This window comes from Mesocricetus auratus, unplaced genomic scaffold (genome assembly GCF_017639785.1).
Source record: "Mesocricetus auratus isolate SY011 unplaced genomic scaffold, BCM_Maur_2.0 Super-Scaffold_100015, whole genome shotgun sequence".
NCBI classification, from domain to species: domain Eukaryota; kingdom Metazoa; phylum Chordata; class Mammalia; order Rodentia; family Cricetidae; genus Mesocricetus; species Mesocricetus auratus.
Window position 1 is genome coordinate 4,748,666 of NW_024429198.1, and position 14,002 is coordinate 4,762,667.

Genomic DNA, 14,002 nt, shown 5'->3' on the forward strand with positions numbered 1-14,002 from the left:
AGACACAGCCTGGCTTCCACCTTGCAGCAATACTCTGGCTTCTGCCGCCCAAATACTGAAATTACAGGCATGAACCATCACACCTGGTTTGTGCCTGCTTTAAAATAATTCAATGGTAATGAACCTGTTTTTACAGAAAAAAAAAAGGATGGTGTACAATTCTGTCAGCGTAACTTAGAGAAAATAAGTGTAATACTGAAACAGTAATGTTTGCTTTAGAATAGTAGAAAATAAAATCATATAGTTCAAAACTGATAATATATGGTACACAATTACCAAGTCAGATATAGTTGTTTCAGATAATGAATGGAATTCACACATGCGATGACATAGGATTAATCATGCCTGTGCCACGATGCTAAAGTGGTAAAAAGGATTTCTTACCTTTATCTTGAACTTCCTTTGAGAAGCGCTCCCTTTCAATGGCTGATTCTCTCTCTATCCGCTCAATTTCAGCCAATGCATCCAATTCCACTTCATCATATATCGGCCCCTGCTGTGATACCTGTTGCTGATTCTGTACTACAGAAGTCTGTGGTTGTTTTGCAGCAACTGAAGTGTTCTGTTGTAAAACAGGCACTTGATTTGCTGGAAGGAATGCTGTTTGTTCTTGCTGCGACAAACACTGAGCAGCATTAAGTGGGCGGTTTATGTCCTGTGGAGTAATGGGTGTTTTTGAAGTCTGTCCTGGATACTGCACATTAAAAGGAATATCATTTTCTGAAACATTGCTATTTTCCATACCAGATAGCATATCCTCTTGCTGGTCCATATCTGAAGATTTTACACGAGAAAGTCTTAACGTAAGTTTAGTGGAGTCCTTGGTTGGAGAACTAATTATATCATACATTGCAGCTTTCTCATTCTGGTCTTTTTCATCCTTGCCTAATTTCATTTTCTTTTGCTTTTTTTGTTTTCTCTCTGGAGAATCTAGCAAGATATCTGGAGGAACATCTCGAGGTGATGAACAAGGTAAAGACTGAGATTGTAGAATTAAAGGTGGTCTTGATCCTAGAAAAACAATTCAGCAAAAATAAACAGCTGTGTCACTTTATTAAGTGATAACAGTTAAGGTGGATCAAATATTAAATTATCTAATCTAAGGTACTTTGGAACTGTAGCTTGAACTATAAAAGATACTTCATATACTAAAATGCCACATTACAGCTTTTTCACTCTTGTTTTTTTTTAAAATATCATTCTTGCCTAATTTCATTTTCATTCTTTTTGCCTTCTCTCTCTGGAGAATCTATAAAACATTTGGTGAAAATCTTGAAGAGATAGGTCCAGCCTCTACTTTATAAAGAATGTCCTCTTGGTTTTTTTTTTTTTTTTTTTTTTTTGGTTTTGAGACAGGGTTTCTCTGTATTGTTTTGGAGGCTGTCCTGGAACTAGCTCTTGTAGACCAGGCTGGTCTCAAACTCACAGAGATCCACCTGCCTCTGCCTCCTGAGTGCTGGGATTAAAGGTGAAAGAATGTCCTCTAGTTGGAACATCATCTGCAAAAAAAGAACGCTTTACCACATGGGGCAGAATAGCCCATATTAGAAATTTACAAGAAAATGATACGTTATTAACTATTTTGCAACTTATTACTACCTCTTCTCTTTCCTCTTTTTGTTTTATTTTTTTGAGACAAGGTTTCTCTGTATAGCCCTGGCTGTTCTGAAACTCTATCTGTAGACCAGGCTGGCCTCGAACTCAAAAAGCTCATCTCTGGCTCTCAGATGATGGTATTAAAGGTGTGCACCACCACCACCTGGCTTTACACCTTTTTTTCTAAAGACAGGATCTCACCATGCAGCATGGGCTAACCTCAAACTCGCAGAGATCCACCAAGCCCCTGCCTCCCTAGTGTTGGGATTGAAGGTCAAAAGGTAAAGAGTACAGAAGAGACACTGATTTCCAGTAACAGAAATCTTGAAAAGGGAGTAAAGTAAAAAAGACCCTGTAGAGATGCATTAAAGTAGAAAAAAATTCCAATGAGAAAAGCAGGAAGACAGTCATCCAATTCAATATGAAGTTAAGTTTTTTCAGGTGGACAGATGAATCTGATTAAACAAGTTCAAACATTTAAGAGGGGTTAAGAAGGTTATGATTTTGAGAAGCCACTAGATTTACTAGTGAGAACGATACTGTATACACATAAGAATATTGTTAAGAGCTTACTGGGATTTAGCAATATAAAGATGAGCAACTTAAATAAATTGGAACAGACTTAAATGTCTAGATACTTGGTCTAAGTCTGCTTGAAAGTTAGAACAATACCTTTAGGTGTTCCATCACTTCCAGCAGGGGAACAAACTGGCTGTGGAGACCTCAAGGGAAAAGATGCAGCATTCCTCATTGTTGAAGAATCGCCATCCTAAAAATAAAACAAAATTTCTATCTTGAATGCTAGGAGATACATTACTGAAATCGTAAAGAGAACTAATAAAGAGATATAAATTACTGACAGGTAAAGTGTTGAAATTCAATAGTAAAATTCTTCTGCACTTTCCTGTTTTCTTCATGGTATATCTTAGAAGAACTGAAATTGTATCCAAAAGAATCAACACCCTATGCATGGCAGTAAATAAAGAAAACTGGCATTAGGAGCATGCTCCATTTTGGTTTGCTTTCTATAAAAGAGAGATGGGAAGAGTACCCTATGAGGCTGTAAACGTCTTGAGCGCAGAGTCCACTGTCATCTCTGTTATCTTTAAATACAGTCAATTTACAAAAAAGTGCAGTGACATCCACAATAAGAAAATTTCTAATATGTAAAATATTTTAATAAGAAAAAGTTAAATATGAGGAAGCAAGAGAATTATTAACAAGCCAATATGAACAAAAGGTTGCTACTTGAGAGAATATTTTGGTATGGCTACTATTAAAACTGAAGTTGAGTCCTATTCTACATATTAAGCTCAAGGTGCAGTGTTCGTACTTATGTTCTCAGATGTTAGTGTAATTTTCAAGATACAATAGATATCCTTCACCCATGCTATAAAATGCTGGGCTACAAGACACAGATATCAGCCATTACCACATTTATACTAGGACATTACATACATCACTACTTAGCCTGTGCACCATGTGTAGGTAGTCGTCACTTGAGCCATGTCTAGGGTTATCAGCATGATGATTAGCTGAGTTGCCAGATAATGGACCAGAAACTTTGTTATCATGGATGTTTCTCAAGCCACCGGCAACAATAGGACTTGATACTGATGCTGGAATAAAACATTTTAAATATGAAAATTAACTGGAGGAATTCTTAGGAAATAATTACATGAATATTCTAAACACAGAAATATAGAGAATATAATGAACATTTGTGTACTGATCCTTGGATATACAGCAAGTTTGAAGACAACATGGGCTATGTATTAATGAAACAAAACATAAAACTACAAACACTGACTCCAAATCTTAACACTATGATAGATGTCCTTCAGATCCATTTTTGAAAGACGTATACCACCACAGATATGGGTAAAACTCTCTATATTTGTGTTTTCTCTATTCTCACTTTATTCCATAGGAAAGAATAGTTTGGTGTCAGATCACTCTATTTATTTATGAATGCATATCTTTGTACTTTTATTGTAAAGAAACATCAAGTAATACACAGGTACCGTTTTGAATATAATGTTCTAAATGATGTTTATAAATCCATTTACAACTTGTTTTTCTTTTTTCAAACAGAGCACCATGTGGCTCAGGATGGCCTCAAACTTGCTATGTACCTGAGGATTTCCTTGAACTTCTGGCATTACTTCCTCTACCTTCAAAAGGCTGGGATTACAAGCCTGTGCCACCACACCCAGTTTTATGCAGTGCTGGGGAGAGAATTCAGGACTTCCTGAATTCCAGGCATATAACTTCCTTTTTAATTAGGTATAATGCTGTGGTTTTTCTATTTCTTATATACATGCAATCTTAAGCTCACTCATTTTTGAATATGTAACTACCTATATTCTGCTGTATAATGTACACAATATATTTATTCATTTTTATATGGGAAAAATTGATTATTTACACTGCTGGGTGTTATGGTCCATGATATATATATATGAATCTGTAACTTTAAAGACTTAAAATACTAGTTACACACTTTATAAGTCTTCCTGAATACTTTTAAATAACTTTACAAATCACTCAAGTAGTGTGTGAAAATTCCCACTGCTTTACATACTTACCAACAGTTTTTGGAACTGAGGGTGAAAAATCTTCTTGATAGTCACTTTAGGTTACATTTCTTAATTAGCAGCAAGGCCAAAACTCTTTCATTTATATTGTCACTCATATTCCCTCCTTACTACAAAGTCATAGAAAAGTTTTCTAAATTTAAAAATCTTTATAGATTAAAATTTATTTTAAGTATATTGTAGGTAAATGACCCAATTTTGCTTTCTTTTCCAACTGTCTCAGCACAATTAAATAATATCACCCTATTAGAATATACAATTATATACTATGTAGTATATAATTATATATTATTCCCTATTAAGACATGCATGAAGCTTTCATTTGCTTTATGGGTATGTTTCTAGACACTTTATTACAATGCACTTTAGCATGCATTACTTTTCCATGTCTGTACTAACAGTACAACAAATTTGACTCCTGTTATATTGAGCTATATAATATTCCTTTTAAAAATTAACCCATCCAAAAAGAGAGGTCAGCTGGATGTGGTAATTCATGCCTTTAATGCCGCACTTGACAGGCAGAGGCTGGTGGATTTCTGTGACTTAGAGACAGTCTTGTCTACACAGCGAGTTCCAGGACAGCTATGACTACATAGAGAGACCCACTCTGAAAACAAAACAAAACCAGAAACCAAAACAAAACAGACTGAACACTGCCCCTCAAAAGAGGCCATGAATCTGAAAGTGAGCATGGAGGCATATATGGGAGGGTTTAAAGGAAGGGGAAGGAAGGAAAAGGTGATGTAATTATATTACATTATCAAAAGACATAAGAAATTTTAATAAGTCTTACCCATTTAGACTTCTATTCTTTCAAATGATTTTTTAAAAGTCGCCTAGGTTTCACAATACACTCTGTTTCAAATTTCTTATAGTTATACCGAGTTTATAGATTTGGAAAAAGTAATTTTTACCTCAATATTCTTATCTATGAGGGCAACACAGTTTCACTTTTTATCATGTTGTTAACAAAGGTCACATACATCTTTCACTATTATAAGGATTCTTGCAGTTTTCTTTAGGAGTGTTACTGATAGTTAAAATAGTACCTATAATTGCTTAGTAGTATGTAAAATATGGTTAATTTCATTTCTAATGATACATTCAGGAACTACAAAGAAAACTTTTATTAAATAATATCCTTTCTGTAGCATTTTAAAAAATTTTCACCAAGATAGTTCTATACCCAATGTGACATTTCATTTCTTCCTTTCACATGCACACATATGTGGATATGTGTACCACACATTGACATTAGATATGTAGAGGTCATATGCTTCTCTATTATCTAGGATACCCACTGTTCACTAAGTTAGAGTGGTGACTATAGGCACTCATGTCTTCTACACACAAGATTTAAAGAATATTTCCAAGGTATCACCACTAGATACCCTATAGCAGGATAAAGCTGTACCAATTTATTATCACTCAGTAATATTTTAAAAATAAACTAAGGAGCTTACAGATCCTCTTGCACCTATCCATCTGAATTGTAATGATTATATATTTTCAATTCCTAATATATATTCAATTTTGTCATAAAGCCTGTTAACGCCAACTGTCTACGTTTTTAGAACTTTGTTTTCAGGAACACATATTAACAGCATCATACTCTTCCTCCTCATATTCTTCACCTCATTGGTTTTTAGAATTCAGTTATTATTTAATATTATAAAGTGTTGATGTGTTTCTTTCTTTGACAAAATGGTTAAAGATTTGAGTAAATCTTCATTAAATGCTCTGCAAACCTGATTTTAAAAAAAGGTGTTTTGTCCCGTAGTCCTTTTTAAAGAAGTTAAAAAAGTGAGATAAATAATTTATAAACTATGCAAACTACTCTTCAGAAAATTTGTATAAACTTTTATCCTTTTTAAGAATGTGAAATATTTACCAATTTGATGTCAATTTTATTTCAATTTATACTATATGTTTACTTGTTTACTTCAAGTTAATAATTATTTTAAATATATGTTAAACTCTTCTGTATCTGATGGCTGTATAATAATATATTGCCTATTTTTAGTTTATAAGTTACTTTTTGTTTTGCTCTTGATGCTGTATATAGAGTACGTACATATATACAATATATCAATAATTTTTAAATACCTTGGTGTATAAATAGTATTGTATATATAATATATTCTTATGTAATCACACATTTATTTTATCATACATAAATTTATGGTTAATCTCGTTTTCTCTTTTCTCAAATGTAGGTGTTCAATCTGTTCAGAAACAGGTTTTTCTCATTCTACTAAAAATTTGTATTTTTGTTGTATAGATTATTTATTGTCATTCTTACATACAGATTTCAAGAATTAAAACTGTTACAACATTCCAATAACCAGTATGGAAAAACTTAAAACCGGGATCACTGGATGATGATTACTCTATAAGATCAGTAGAAAATAGGGTATTTGTAGCATCAACCCAAATTATTAGGTAATTACAAAGTAAAAAATACATACTGTATTTAGATCAGTGAACACATCACATGGTACCACCAAAAAGCTACAAATAACTGTACTATTGGGCCCTGTATATTTCCAGATATAATATATGACAAAGTATACATCATTTACGGAATATCCTTGCAAGAATACATATAACAAATAAATCCTTTAAAACGTATTTCTAGCTGATAGAAAATATAAAGGATATGAGAAAAAAAACCAAGCCATACTATGAGAAAACAATTAAAGTCTAGACTATGAAATAAGACTGCTAATTCCCCATCACACACAAATCAGAGCCAACCCTAGTTGATAGAACTGTAATCCAGCTACTCAGGAGGAAGGCAAGTTCAAGGCTTATTTGGGAAACAGAGCAAGTTTACTGTCAGTTTGGATAGCTTAGATTCAGTCTCAAAATAACAACAAAAGACTAACTATGGTTCAGTGAAGTGTGTGTTTAGCACACACGAGATCATACACTGAACTGCCAGTATCACATAAAACAAAGCAAAATTAGTATGATGAAGGAAAAAAAGGGTACAGAACCATTTAGACTGAGAGCTGAAAGAGCTGGATGTGGTAATGCATACTTGTAAATTCCAGCACCAAAGACACCATGGTAGGAAGAACAGCGATTCAAGGCCAGCCTGACCCACACTGTAACACCTTGTCTCAAAAGAAGGAAAAAAGTCAAAAGAGATAAAAAACCAAATACAACATTCAAGAAACTAGATTATATCTTGAAAACGAAAGTACACATGTTAAAGACATATTTATGACAAATAAAGCTGGAAAAAATGAAATACAGATTGTGTATTGGATGATGTTAGAAACTAAGTGTTTAGAAGTGAAATATTTTATGGAATAGTGATTTAAAAGAAAAAAGTATCTTTCCTGGAAGACGCTGATGAAAGGCTCATAGGCATGGCCATTTTTTCCTGCATTGTTTAATTTTTTACTATAAGATTGAAAAGGTTTTAAATGTTATCTTTTTAATATTCTAAAATCCCCTATCTCCGATTCTTTTCTGTTCTACTGACTTACCATGTATCTTGTGCCAGAGTAATATATAGGTAGACAAAATTCTGAGTGGTGTTTTCAAGTTTTTGGCATCTGAGCATTCCGAGGAATGACTCATTATAGAACAGGGTCTTCAACTATATTTTTCTTTTAATTTCAAAAAATCTGTTTTACTTAAAACATCCACCATCATCAGTATTTCTGAGTACAAATGATGCTATTTTGCACACACTCCTTTGTACATGGCTGTTCATATGCTAAAAGTGTTCTTTAGGTATTTGTCCTTTGGCTAATTACATTTACAATGTTCCCAGTGCCACTGTGTGCCAGTTTATACTATTACCCAGCAAACATTAAGAGTACATTTATACACTTGAGTATGATCAGCACACACATTAAATTCAATATGTATTTCAAATACATGATTTGTCTTCAAGTTTCTCTTCAAGTTACTGTAAAATGGTCTCAATATAATATTTTATACTGGAAATATTTTATTTTGGAAACTAGAAGTTGGCTGTTTTGATAGATGACTAAATTAAAAGCTTATAAGTTAAAATGTTTTCAAATAAACTAAATTTTGGCTTAATAATAGTAACAATACTAACAGCAATAACAATATAATCATCACCACATATATAGAAACTAATGATTTACAGTAGTATTTAAAATTTGGTAGCAATTATGGGAAACACAACCACAGACGTTTGTTCTTTTTTTCCTTGAAAATTCCTGCTTTTTATTTAAGGAGTATAAGAATTTGTACTGCTGATAAATTATTTAGTAGCCATGAGACGGTATAATCCTTAAAACAGATATAAACATATGATATGGAGAACTGGCAATAAACTGAGACTAGTAATTCAACTCAGAAAATTCTATATTAAAACCTCTAATTTTCTTTAATTATAAATATAAAATGATACTGTAAAAAGAAACTCAATTAAAAGAGTTCTTAATTTCATACCAAAGTATAACTACATAGTAACTTAATCAAAGAATCAGTGGCAATGCCTTATTTACTCTAATGATAAATCACCAAAAAATAAATTTAATATGTTTAAAACAATTTAAGCAACAGTTAAAAAAATTTTGATAATGTGTATATCAGTTTATGCAGAATGAGCTTGTTTGGAAATATATTTATGTATATCCAGTAATTAATATAATTATTTAGGTAAAAACAACTTTCTTACCTTGCTGCATCTGTGGATGTGTTGTGTAACTTGAAGGATGGGAATATGGCATGTATCCTGCAGGGCTCTGTGGGGCATATGGACTAGGCACTGGGCTATTTTGTTGTGGCATAAATCTGTTCCCAGAGCTTGTCTGTGGTGGCACAAACCGGCTAAAACCCAAAACCGAAATGAAGTATATCAGAAAAAGAAACAGGCTATTACTTGAAATTTAACAAAGTTCTTTGAATTCCAATTTATATATAAAATCTACACAAACAGAAAAACAGCAAAATAGCACACCACATTCATAATATAATATGAGTCACATCAAATTAAAAGTTCACTTATTTTACTACATAAAAATTACCATTCTATTTAGGAATACCAATCTATGACTCTTACAATAAAGTCTGCTTTCCAAATTTTGTTATTTACAGAAAGCTTGCAACAAACACACCACATTTTTTTTTTAAGCTGGCAGTGCTGTTGGGAATTAACCCACTGAACCCAGGGCTTTGTCCACGTCAGATTAGCACTCTACCAGTGAGTTGTATTACCACCCCAAACACATCATTTACTTTATCAAACTTCTCCTATGTGAATTCAATTAATAATACAGTAGCTCTTTAGTTAATATATTATAGTAATTCCACATGCAACAATTTTAGGTTAATGTTCATGAGCACTACTAAGCATAGAACTATTTATTTATATATAATTCATCATTGTTTAAATGTATATACTTGGTATTCAGAGGCATACTCATTCACCACAGAATGTAATATTTTATAAATGACATACACATAGCTATCTATTTACCTGGAGGGGCTATGTGAGATAGTGGTTTGTTGGTAATTGGAAGATGCAGGACTACTGTGCATGGAATTCTGAGAAAGTTTATACTGAGACATCATCATTCCTGTGCAACAGATTAAAAAAAAAAACGAAGTATTATTTTCTTCTTACAATAAAGAGCTAAAAATTCTTTTAAAAACATTTAAAAGTTACTTTCTTCCAGAAATGCTTTTGTTTTGAGGAAGCAATATACAGACACTAGGCAAACTAAATTTCAAGCACAATCAATTTTATAAAAACACCATTTTAATACAACTAGCATAGTACTGGAAATAGAGATGCTAACAATTTTTATAGATCTAGGTATTGAAACAGGGCATCATACATACCAGGCAGGTGTTCAAACTGAATTACATCCCCAAATTTACATACACATCCTATTATCCTTCAGTCTTAGAACTAAGAACTTCTAAATCATTTCATCTAGCTTTTATCAAAATTCGACATATTTTCTTTTAATATAGGCCTTTAGTTTATTATTGTTGTTACTATACAGAAATATGTTTTTGCATACACCTCTTCTGTGCTTAGGAACTTAATTTCACAAAGTTAATTGTTTCACACCTAGGTTTTATTATTAATTTACCTATGGACCAAAAGTTTGAGTTCATGAAATTTCCATTCAAAACTCTATTAACAAAGCATGATGTTCATACTTCTTCTAAAGTAACTTTTGGTCACTTAGTAAGGATTAAGGGAATATTTCATTAGTAAATGAAAACTCATTTTCTTTCTTTTTTATGATTTATTTTTATTTTATGTATATGAATGTCTGCCTGCATGTACATATGTGTACTACATGTGCCAGGTTCCCTTGGAGGCCAGAAGAGGACACTGGATTTCCTTGAACAGGAATTACAATTGTCAGCAACCATACGGATGCTCAGAACCAAACCTGGATCCTTATAAAAGTGCTGTTACCCACTGAGCTATCTCTCCTCCTCCAGGTTTTAGATTTTTCTATTTCTTTTTGGACACTGCTTCTCAATTGATGCACAAATGGCATTTTGTTATAAAGAAGCACGAGGAAAATTCAGCTAATTAAATCAGAGTTAAAATTCCACAACTAACCCTGATTTTCTTATATGACTTCTGGGAACCTCCTTTAAGTTTTATTTCTTGCTGTTGACATGAAAAATACCTTTCATCAGAAATATTCAAACAAAAGGCATATGTTTATTTGCCAGTAACACTACAGAAGGGATTATAGTCTTAAAACTAGTAGCAGAATGAGGTTAGGCTCAAGACTACCTCAAAGGCTACTCTAAAAATGTGAATGTCAGTACAAAGTGGTTTTATTCTATAACTTAATAATTTAATGACTATAATTACTGTACCTGATTGTTCTTTTTTGTTGTTGAATGGAGAAAGCAATAGCATAAGACAGGAATTAAATAATTATTCCCTCTCTACCAGGTGATAGTGGTGCATGCCTTTAGTCCCAGCACTTGGGAGGCAGAGGCAGGCGGATCTCTAGTTCGGGAACAGCCTGATCTACAGAGCTCGTTCCAGGACAGCCTCCAAAGCCACAGAGAAACCCTGTCTTGAAAAACCAAAAGCCTCCCTCTCAAAGTTCTAAAGAACTTTGATTACAGTGACTTGCATAGAGTTAAAAAGTCTATGTGTGAACCACATTTACATTTAGCAACAAAAAGTTATCTTTTTAAGAACAGGCAATTCCTCACTTGGTAAAGTACTTTTTCTGCTACATAAATATGAGGGCTTGAGGTTAGAACTCCAGAACCCATATAACAAATTGGGTATGCCGCACACTTCTAACTCTAACAACAGGGTAGGTGGTAAAAGAGAGTGAAGACAGTTGTGTTCCTGAAATTCAGTAGTGAGCTATCCTAGGCTAGCTGATGAGTTTCAGGTTCAAAATATAAAAAACGCAAGTGGCCGAGCATTGGTGACGCATGCCTTTAATCCCAGCACTCAGGAGGCAGAGGCAGGCGGATCTGTAAGATCAAGGACAGATTGGTCTACAGAGTTCCATGACAGGCTCCAAAACAATACAGAGAAACCCTGTCTTGAAAAACCAAAAAAAGCAAGAGATCACTATGACATGTGCACAGGCACATGTACACCTAAATATACATAGGCCCACAACATAAATCACCATAAATTAACCTTTTAAAAACTTTAAAGCCTGTCTTATGAAAAATGGTTTTAAAATGATAACAGTATTAACAAATTATTTTAAAAATTCTATTTTATCTTTTCACAAAACAGGATCTAAGGTAATATATAGTATACATTTTAACTAATAACAATGATGAAGGGAAATAAAGTTAAAGGAGAATGTAAAGTTAGTTGATTAAAAAAAACAAAAAAAGGTAACTTTCTGAGAGGAGCATAACTGAGTTGTGAAGAATAGGTAGAAAATACATAGTTGCTTTAACAAAAACAAACAAAATAAAACAAAAAATCAATTCAGATAGAAAAACACAAACAAAATAAAAAAGCTGTATTATTGAAAAATATTTATATAGTGCCGGGCGGTGGTGGCGCACGCCTTTAATCCCAGCACTCGGGAGGCAGAGGCAGGCCTCTGTGAGTTCTCTGTGAGAACTCAGTGAGTTCGAGGCCGGGCTGGACCGATAGCCTCCAAAACAATACAGAGAAACCCTGTCTCGTAAAAACCAAAAAAAAAAAAAAAAAAAAAAAAATCATATAGAGAGAAAGACCTAAGAAACAAAATGTAGAGCTGCATGAAAACATTGCTGAAAAGTAATCCAGAAAGAATCTGATGATATTTTCAAATACACTGAACCAATTAGCTAACTTGGACCTTCCAGAATTGCCTAAACTATTCTAGTTTAACCCTGAGAACCGAGCATGGACTTGGATTTGCAAAACACAGTTAAATTCTAAAAGACAGTATTTCTTTAGCTTTTAGGTACCAGTTAAGTACATAGAATTGTATCTGTGATGAAATTTAACCTTCCGTATAATACTTACAATAAATCAATGTTTTGTTACTAATAATTTAATACTCATTTGGCCTTACCAGTAAAAATTAGTTCATGTCAATTCATAATCATGAACATCATTACTAAAAATACTAATATATCTATAAAACACATGCTCAAAAACTTTTCATATATTTTCATTACTGCAAGATTTCTTCCAAACTTTCTATGATTTTCTAAAAGCAAAATTTCTAAAGTTCACATAACAAATACATTTCAAGACACCTTAAAAAACAAACTCAAAGTTTTGTTTTAGTTCCCAAGTAATTTAATTACATATTGAACCACAAGAATATTATTAAGTTTCCTTCTCACTCTTGGCTTGATTTAAAATACAGACATTTGTAGATGAGATGCCAGCTAGTTAAAGACACTTGAATTTAATCACATCTAAAACAAATTCTGATACAAGACTCACAAACATGAACTGTATAAAAAGAACCTCACCACTTTGTACATATCTGTTCTGCATACTTTTCTCCCTGAAAACATTAGGACTCCTTGCCAGGACGGCCTGCAACAAGACTGGTATATCACCTTCCGGGTCATCACTGCCAAGGTTATCTTTCAGTTCTCTGGCATTAAAAAAAAAAAATTATGACCATGATTGATTTCTTAAGAAGACTTACAGAATAAAAACATATACTTCAGTTGGACCGAGCTATGGATTTATAAAGAGACAATCCCCAGAAGAAAGGAAATTATTAAAAATAACAGAGGAGTGCCTAGAGACAACATCCCCATACTTTATTTCTCTAGGGCATGGGAAAGGAAAGCTAAACCTGTATTTTACAGAACAACAGCTTTATTTAAGAATGTTCATGTTAATTTTAAGAAAGAAATGCAGAGTCTTTACATATTCCTCAATAATTAAAAGATATAGAAGTGATGATAATGTTAAGAAACTACTGTTTGGACTTGGAATATTTTGACTCTCCCTTAAGTCTGAAAATGAGTGAGTTTGACTTTCTTGGGATTGTTCTCCCAATGAAATATGCAATGTTGCCATATTTGATTAAGAGAAGACATTCAGGTTATGTGATTTTTCTATCTTATACTGTTTTTCCAAATAAAGTCATGGTACAAGACCAAACCAAACAAGTGCTAAAATAAACACATTAGCAATTCTTAGCACACATCTAAGTAATTAGCAAATTAAACTAGACATGTCTGTTTGGAAACAATGTCTTCAATTTCACATTCTTCCATCCAAATACTAAGCCTAACCCTGCTTAAGCTAATGAACTTAGAGAGCAAAGGTAGGCTGTGAATACAGCTTTACTAGCGGAATGAATACTAGCGTACATGAAACCCTGGATCTGTGTCCC

General features: G+C 33.1%; 1 protein-coding gene across 2 annotated transcripts in view; it reads right to left on the minus strand.

Moving 5' to 3' along the window:
- The window catches only part of Nipbl (NIPBL cohesin loading factor), a 154,910-nt gene that overhangs the window by 76,846 nt on the left and 64,062 nt on the right, over positions 1 to 14,002 (minus strand). For both annotated transcript variants that reach the window (XM_005077992.4, XM_013119043.3), the window contains exons 4-9: positions 13,122 to 13,249; positions 9,667 to 9,766; positions 8,866 to 9,017; positions 3,055 to 3,215; positions 2,269 to 2,365; positions 385 to 1,011 (exon numbers count right to left, since the gene is read on the minus strand). In XM_005077992.4, coding sequence (XP_005078049.1) covers positions 385 to 1,011; positions 2,269 to 2,365; positions 3,055 to 3,215; positions 8,866 to 9,017; positions 9,667 to 9,766; positions 13,122 to 13,249 — 1,265 coding nt within the window. The remainder of the gene's footprint in view (positions 1 to 384; positions 1,012 to 2,268; positions 2,366 to 3,054; positions 3,216 to 8,865; positions 9,018 to 9,666; positions 9,767 to 13,121; positions 13,250 to 14,002) is intronic.